We start from the raw sequence: 8858 nt of genomic DNA on the forward strand, positions 1-8858 counted from the left end.
AAACCCACATTTCTCCTAGGGCTCCAGAGCTTCCACAATCAGGACAGCCGTAAATGGCCACAGAAGACAGGCTGTCTCCCATTCTTGTCCCTTGGAATCTGGGGAGAAGGGGGTAAGAGAAGATTGTAACCCAGTCTCTCCTTCTACTGAAGGGCATACTGGGAAGGAAAGAAAAGGGAGCCAATCAGATGTCCTTGTACACATGCTAATGACAGACCTGCTGGCGAACACACTAATAGCATTAACAAGTGGGAGAGTCTTTATCTATGGATTGCTTTTAGGAGGATGCACTTGGTTTGTCTGGTATTGCATGTGGTAAAAAACCTGGGATATAGGTGTTTATGAGGCATGGCTACCTGAAAAATGTAAGCTATGTAACAATCAGAGCACATAGCACGCTGACTATGTTCAGAGCATAGAAACACGAGAGAGAGAGATGAGGCTGGGACGGAGGCAGGCCCAGACAGCAAGAGGCCTAGTTGCAGGGCTGGGCAACGTGAGGCAAGTGAAGCATCTAAGGCCCTGACCCGGGACTCGCACAACCCGGGGAGTGGCTGTCTCCTACATGCTGTTGCTCTAGGCTCCCTTCGGCAACGTGGCTCACACTACGCCCGGCCTTCCTCCTGTGCCATGCTAAGAAGCCAGAAAGTCCAGTCTGCCAGTTAGGAGCAGCCAGCAGAAGTCTTGGACTTCTTTAAGGTTTAGGAGGATAACCTGACTCCAACACAGGGCCACTGTGCCACTTCCAATCCAACAAAATGTCTAGTTCAGACCAACAAGAAGCAGAGCTTTGCCATTCTAACGAGCGTCTCTGCCTACATGGAATATGGTTACAGAATGGCCTTTTCCGGACCCAACGCTCAGCAAGTTCATGGGGACAGAAGGTGAAAAGGATCCTGGCTGGTGAGGAGCCTGCAAGAGTCAGGCCGGAACTAAGTTCATCTCTTCAAGTTGGAAGAATAAGGCAGCGCTTGGAATGAGGGGCAGAGCTCATGTTGACCTCAGTAATCGGGGCTTTATTACAGTTGGATATTTATTATAGATTATTGGATAGCAAAATATGATTCAGCTATGCAGTCTTATGCTTCGCCTAAGTTGGAGCATGTAGACGGGAAGAAAGAGGCAGGGAAAGATGTTTGAAAGAGTTAAGAAACTCAACTGATTTCAAGCCCCATTGAGGTACTCCACAAGTGCACATTTGCTCAAAGACAATTGATATGCCAGAAGAAAATTATTCTTGTCTATTCCCAAACGAAGGTCATCTTTAAGGAACTCCTAGTGGAGGAGTTTTTAATCCTATTTCAATAAACGGTATCTACGATGTATATAATTATCATCATTGCTATTGATGGAAAAGCACATTTATTTTATAGTAGTCTGTAATTCGGGAGTTGTACCAAATTGTCTGGGATTCTTCTCATTTGTGAGACTTCATTGCACATATAATTTTCTCATTCTGTCTACATGTAAGCATCAAGAGGTTCTTTTAAAAAGCTGCCCAAGAAGGCTGGCAGATTTCAAAGTAACAGAGGTAATGGAAAACAATGTCGCAATAATTCTCTAAGACTCCATACCATCTAAATCCACCATTAGGACTGTAGCTCAGGTCTACACTTACAGCAATCAATTAAATTAGCTGCCATCACCTGGAACAACAGTTCTCCACCCGCTCAGATGCAAATCAAGAAATAAAAGAAATAGTTTAATCCTGCACTGTAATTCATGGACAGTATAATATACCTGTCACATACTTTTATATATATATATATATATATATATATATATATATATATATATATATGATTTTTTACAGAGAGGAAGGGAGAGGGATAGAGAGTTAGAAACATCGATGAGAGAAAATCATTGATCAGCTGCCTCTTACACACACCCCACTGGGGATACGCCCACAACCAAGACACATGCCCTTGACCTGAATCGAATCTGGGACCCTTTAGTCTGCAGGCCGACGCTCTATCCACTGAACCAGACCGGTTAGGGCTACCACATACTTAAAAATAAATAAATAACAGAATGTCGTTATGTAATATGTGGGGAGGAGGGAGTAAGTACTTATGTGTAAGGAGCCACAATCTGTATGAATGCCACTAGGCGGGAGACTGCTATGACTCATTGAATTCCATTGCTTGCCCCAAAGCCTCCACGTCTGCAGGACCCATAGCTGTGGACCCAACCCCTTGGCGTGTGTGAAACCTGGGGACACGAGGAACAGCCCTGCCACGGATGACAAGAGATTGCAATAACGGGGACAGACCCCTGACCAAGTGCTTCTAGCGAAAAGCAACGCACCTGCACCACTGTCCCCAAGCGCTTAGCCGCAGACATCGGGGAGTACTTAAAGCGTGCCCAACACGTATGTATTTGTGTGCCTGCTGCTTCTGCTCTGGGGTGCCTGCTTTTGGGGGTGACCGCACAAACCAGGGGGCTCCAGGCCTGGCTGTCCAGGGGAAAGTGTGGTGGCGCCACCACAGGAAGCGCGGGGCTGGGCCTGGCGCCCCCTGGGGGTGGCAGCAGGCGCCAGGAGGATGCTGCGGGACCGTGGCCTGCAGAGGGCGCCAGCGCGCAAGCCAGGCAGAGCATGCATGCGCATCCGAGACCCGCCAGCCCTGGAGCACGAAAAAGAGAGAGGGCGCCCCCACTTCCGGCCCAGGCTGCAGACCTCGAGGCTCGGTGAGTGAGGTGCGGCTTCAGGCGGCTGCTGCACGGACAGGCGGCCCCGATCGATCGTAAGTCCTTTCTGCGTTGCTGGCGGACGAGGGGGGCGCGCTCAGGGCCACGGCCTTCGGGGCGGGGAAGCGGGGGTTTCTCGTGTCCGTTGTGAGGGGAAGCCGGGCGCTGCTCACTCGAGTCGCAACATTTGCAAAGCGATACATGGACACTGCAGACGACATTGCAGACGGACTGGTGAGCGAGCCACAGCGCTCTTATTATATTGTACTTACGCGCTCTCTCCTCTCAGGCCCCCGCTTCGTGTCACCATGCAGAGGGCGCTAGAGCGAGCTGTGGACCGCGCGGGCCGGGTCATTGAGGGCGCCCAGCAGAGGCCTCCCAAGAGGAAAGCCGCCTCCGCTGAGGGCAAATCCCTGCAGGAGAAGCTGTACGACATCTACGTGGAGGAGTGCGGGCGGGAGCCCGAGGGCCCGGAGGAGCTGATGCGCAACGTGCACTTGCTGGAGAAGCTGGTCAAGAGGGAGTCCCCGCCCTGTTTGCTGGTCAACCTGCTCCCGGGCGAGAAGGAGTACTCGCTGGTGCTCAGGGTCCAGACGGAAGCGTATTTGGAGACCGTGCTGCTGCCTTACCAGGAGAGCGACTTCCTTCAGTACCTGGATGCAGAGGTGCTGTCCCCTGATCTGGTGGACGTCCTGGAAAAGTCTCAGGTGGACATCTTTCAGAGCGGGTGTGTCATCACCGAGGTGCGGGACTACAGACGGTGCACGCACTCGGACTGCAGTGCTTTCCGGAGCAGGCACGTTCTCTTACGCCCAACGATGCAGACGTTAGCTTCCGATGTGCAGTCCATAACCAGCGATGGCCAGATCTGGACCCAGGAAGACAGACTTTCGCTTGAGAGTCAGCTGATCTTAGCTACCGCGGAGCCGCTGTGCCTCGACCCTTCTCTGTCAGTAGCCTGCATTGAAAATCAGCTGCTCTACAACAAGCAAAAGATGAACGCTCCCCCAATGAAAAGGAGCCTCCAGGATTGTTCTGCAGCCTCCCTGGACCCGCAGCCGGAGGTGTCTCACAGCCCACCCCCTCCTGAGCTAAAGGCACGGGCTCCTGACCAGAAAAGCGAAGAAAGTCAAGCAGATCGGCTGGATGACCTTGGCATTATCAAAGACGGATATTTGGTAGGTATGTGGGAACAGCTACCCTTTGGCTTGGTGTCCCCTTCTGATTTCGATGTGGAAAAATACGCTGCAGAAGATTGGCCTTTCAAATATGACGATGCTCACTCAATTACCTGGCCAGACCTGGAGGCACAGGATGATTTTCTATTTGGACGTGAAGCTGGCAAGCTATCTCCGGCAACAAAGCCGACCGTCATGAAGTCTCTGAACGATCCATTTATCTCTGGGCAAAGGCCCCGTGAAAATGTCAGATGTGGGAGCCGGATGTCTCACCTCCTGTCCTTCATAAATGACCATTCCTATAGTCGCATGTCTAAGTCCAAGCCTGGTGCTGCCAAAGCAGCCAGACAGTCCAAGAGATTGGTGAAGAAGAGGGACAAACGTCCAGTCAGGGTGCCACGGGGCTCCCGTGGCTTCACCCGTCTCAGCCAGCTTTGTCCGGGGAGAGTAGCAGAGCAGCCGCAGGCCGTGTCCACTCCGTCCGCAGCACCGGGCAAGGAAGGCCAGCGCACACCTCCAGCCCTCAGTCGTCCCTGCAGCTCAGGGAAGAGCTCCTCGGGTAAGCCTCTGCCTTCACAGCAGCCCCCCAGGGTTCGAGCGCTTCCATCTCCTGCCCCTGCCTGTCAGCCATCACGTCTTCCCAAGAAATCTTCTGCGCAAGGGAAGCGAGTCCGCACACTTCCTGCAGCCACTGTGTCTTCTGCCAGAGCATCCCGCATAACCCCGTTCATCCAGGTCAAGCACAGCGCTTTTGACCCCAAGGTCGTTCAGCTGATCGGCCCCGTCCGCATCGTCCAGACTGTGGTGAGAGAGCACAACCCCGCTCAGGCCTCCTCTCGCGGGGCCAGGGCTGCTTCAGGGGCAAAGCCCAGCAGCCTGCCCTCCGGAGGCCAGCCCCAGAACGCAGGGCCGGCCGCCCCCCAGGCTGCCCCCTCAGGCGGCGTGCAGTACGTGCTGGGAAACATGTCCAGTCTCAAGCCCAGCCAGGTGCTCTGGGTCCCTGAGGGCTCGGACATTTCCACCATCCTGCAGCAGGCCCAGCAGCCGCAGCAGCTGCTCTGCCACTTGGTGGCACAGCCGCCACCTGCACAGCCCCCCGCTTCTCGTCTTCGGCAGCAGGCGAGGCAGGTTTCCAGGGCGCAGGCTCCCAGCAGTTCCCCCAAAGGTCCGCCCGCCCAGCAGGCTGCTGCTGTCATCAACCTCAACGGAGTAGGAGGCGTCCTGCAGCCCCAGCAAGCTCCGCTGTCCCAGCCTGGCTCCGGCCAGACAAGGCCTGGGCAGCGGCTGGTCCAGCTGCCGTCCGCCTTCCAGCAGCTGCCACAGTCCAAGCCGGTGCAGTGGCAGGTCGTGCCGCTCTCGAAGGCGGAGGGGACGGCATCTGTGCCACCAGCTCAGCCAGGTGGGGGCCAGCAGGCAGCCGGCCAGGCCAAGGGCAAAGAGAAAGGAGGCCTGCCCGGCACCCCCCGATGCTGAGTCCTGCGTTGTGGTCTCTCAGTTGGAAACCCGAAGAGCATCCACCAAAGTGAGTTCTGAGATTTTGTTGCTTTCCAGGTTATTCATTTAAATATGTTTATGTTGATTTCAGAGAGGAAGGCAGCGGGGGAAAAAGAGAGACATCAATGATGAGAGAGAATCACTGATCCGCTGCATTCTGCAAGCCCCACCCTGGGGATTATGCCCGAAACCCAAGCATGTGCTCTGACTGGCAATTGACCCATGACCTTCCACTTCATAGGTCAAAGCTCAACCCCCGAGCCATGCCAGCTTGGCTGGTGTATTTTATTGTGTGAGTATTTTCCATTTTAGCCATTCAAAGTTTATACTGAAGCACAACCCCGTGGCTTTTACATAGAAGTGGGAGTGATTTAATAACCCGGGATTGTTTTGCTTGCATTATTGTTTTGGTTGCTGCCACTGTCATAGTGATTTCGATTTTAATGTTCTAAACTTCTAAAGTGTATGAAATCCACACCTGGCTCAGGTTAACCTCCCGAAGCCTCTGGTTTTCTGAATCAATTAACTGTACAATGCTGATTACGTTATATTAATTTAAGATGAGTGGTTTTTAACTGTTCGCTGCGTTAAGCACATCACATGAAATGTGCCCTCTGAAGCACTTGAGAGTTGCCTGTTGGGCAACAGGTCCCTGCCATTGACTCATCTCGTCCAGGTGGCCGGGCCCTCCCTGAGCACAGATGCCTGTCCTGGCAGCAGCTCGTTCCTTCCATTTCCGAGTCCAGTGCTGTGGACGCCTCCCGGGAGGGCAAGCACACGGGGACTGCCTTCTGGCTGGCTTCCAGCACTGAGTCTGATGTCTGTCCGTGCCTTAGTGGGCGACAGGAGGGCCCAGCCTTTCAATTGGTTTCACTGGACATGGTATAGACTGAAGGGACCTATGAAATGTTAGAATCTTTCTGCAGAATGTACTTTATATTTGCTTATTTAGTTCAAATGGTTTTGGCGCCGCAGTGTATGCGAATCGGTGGTTACAGTGTGTTTATTAAGAGTGTTGGAATGACTGTGTTGGAACGACTAAAAACGATGTTTGTCGCCCTGTGTGGAGGCCACGGGAGACCTCCCAGTGTGCAGAGGGGTCCCGGCAGAGCGGCGGGCGGGGCGTGTCTGGGCCTCTGGAAGGCTCTGTGCCCCAGGCGCCCCACACAGCCCAGCTCTCCTGCAAGCAGGCCTGGGAAAGGGCATTTCTGGATGCCGTGTTTTCTCCCTTTCTGCAGTCGTTTCTAGTTTTAGAAGTGTAGCTTATTGCAGAAAAGCACATAGGTAACCATTTGGAATGAGTTTTATTTGTTTATCTTTCAAGTTTTAAAACAATATGTTTTTATTGATTTTAGAGAGAGAGGAAAAGAGAGAAACATTCATGAGAGGCAAAACTGATGGCCTCCTGTACGGCCCCCACTGGGGATCCAGCCTGCAGCCCAGTATGACTGGGTACTGAACTGGCGAACTCTTGATTTGTGGCTAGATGCTCTACCACTGAGCCACACGGGCTGGGCTGCCTTTCACATTTTTGCGGCCTTGTTCGTGGCCCTGTTTGGGGGCCTTGTTAGAGTCTGAGGCGGAACCTGGCCCCCTTCTCACCCCCTCCCCCCCGGCTCGCTGAGCCATTGCTCCACAGTCTCCCTCACCTCTTTTCTGCCTCTGGGAGCCTTCAATGCGCCTCCAAAGACGGCTCAACTTTTCTGTTTTTCCCCCCTTTCTTTTTATTGAGATGTAATTCGCGTAAGAAACAACGCGTGTGAAGTGTAGAATTCAGTGAATTCAGTGGCATCTACTAGTGTAGGGTTTGCTGCCGCCATCCCTGTTGGGAAAACTTCTCATCACCCCAAAGCTCTCTGTAGCCCTGAAGCACTAGGCTCCCATCCCCCTCCCAGCCCCAGTAACCACCAGTTTGCCTTGTGTCTGGGCGGACTTCCCTTTCTAGATGCTTCCTAGGAACGGAGTCGCAGTGTGTGACTCGTATCTGGCCGCTTTTCCTTGGCATAACGTTTCTGAGGTTCACCCACGCTGTAACATGTGTTCGTGCCTGATTCCTTTCCGTGTCTGAGTGATGTCTGGTTCTCTGAACGTGCCACATCCACGTACCCATTCCGCATTGGTGTGCATTTGGGTCGCTCCCACCTATTGGCCGTCGTGTGTAATGTCACTTTGAACATCGTGTACTGGTTTTGTGTGTCTCTCATGTTTTGCCTTGTTACAACCTGAAGGGCAACCTGTCCACATGAAATTCATTTTTCTAAGTACACGGGTATGTTTTGCCTTAACCGCAAGAAGGACATTGGGTCTGACAGTTCCCAAAGAGATGCGTGAAGGGGTCTTACTCGATGAAGCCAGCCGTGCCGATGTGCTACGGATCCCGTTAGGAAAGATTTTTGATCGACTTCAGACACCTCAACTGTCATCTGAGTGACACTGTGCCCGTGGGAGCTCATGCAGCCCACCCTGGACATCTTCAACCGTGGTGCCGCACTCTGAAGAATGACCCAGTGCGATGGCCAACTACAAAGAAGCGTTTACCCTCGGCCGTGGGAACCCACCAGAGACCGGAACTCAGACTCTCCCCAGATTTGCCGTACTTCTTTCCTTTTGCTGTTTGTGCCTTCCAGTCAAGCAAATAAATTTAGTTTTGCTTCAGAGAACCTTTTGTGGTCTTTGCATCCTGTGTGTCCTTCTAATGATCCCACCAGCGTTGGTGCTTACTGCAAGGTCCCTTTTAGGCTCTTCACTGGCTGTGGTTGTGAATGAACTTTTCATTCATTTTATTCTCCTGAGAACCTGGAGGCTTTTCCCTCCCCCTGGTCAAACGCATCCTCTCTGTCTTTAACTAGTTACGTGCAGGCTGTCTTCATGACTTAGTGTTTGACCATTCATGGTTATGGGATGGCAGGTGTCCCCAAAAGTTCCAATAGAGATAAAAAAAAAAAGGTGGCTCAGGAGATGATCATCTGGGGAAACCCAGGTGGGCCCAGGACAGCAGGAAATGTCTGCCCGCAATTGGGTCTCTGTCACAGGGCAGGAGTTTGGGAACAGAATTATATTCCTTGAGGACACGTGCAGTGATGGAGCACTCTGGTTCTAGGTCAGCGCTGTTCAATAGAAATATAATGTGAGCCTCACATTATATTAAATTTTAAATTATTTTAAATTTTTCTGTACCCACATTTTATTTAATTTATATATATATATATATATATATATATATATATATATATATATATATATTATTGATTTTTTATAGAGAGAAAGGAGAGGGAAAGAGAGAAACATTGATGAGAGAGAAACATCAATCAGCTGCCTCCTGCACACCACCTCCTACTGGGGATGTGCCCGCAACCAAGGTACATGCCCCTGACTGGAATTGAACCTGGGACCCTTGAGTCCGCAGGCCAACACTCTATCCACTGAGCCAAACCAGTTAGGGCTCTGTAGCCACATTTTAATAAGCAAAAGGCAACAAGACAAAATACCCTTAATAAT

At 51.9% G+C, this 8858-nt stretch overlaps 1 protein-coding gene across 1 annotated transcript; it reads left to right on the forward strand.

Moving 5' to 3' along the window:
- The first annotated feature begins 2996 nt into the window (after positions 1 to 2996).
- On the forward strand, positions 2997 to 7791 carry LOC118720160 (transcription factor SPT20 homolog). The gene is made up of 3 exons (XM_036440085.1): positions 2997 to 5031; positions 5118 to 5265; positions 7653 to 7791. Exons 1-3 carry the CDS (start codon positions 2997 to 2999, stop codon positions 7789 to 7791), a joined length of 2322 nt encoding a protein of 773 aa, XP_036295978.1.
- Positions 7792 to 8858: the final 1067 nt, after the last annotated feature.

Source organism: Pipistrellus kuhlii, unplaced genomic scaffold (genome assembly GCF_014108245.1).
Source record: "Pipistrellus kuhlii isolate mPipKuh1 unplaced genomic scaffold, mPipKuh1.p scaffold_m20_p_16, whole genome shotgun sequence".
NCBI classification, from domain to species: domain Eukaryota; kingdom Metazoa; phylum Chordata; class Mammalia; order Chiroptera; family Vespertilionidae; genus Pipistrellus; species Pipistrellus kuhlii.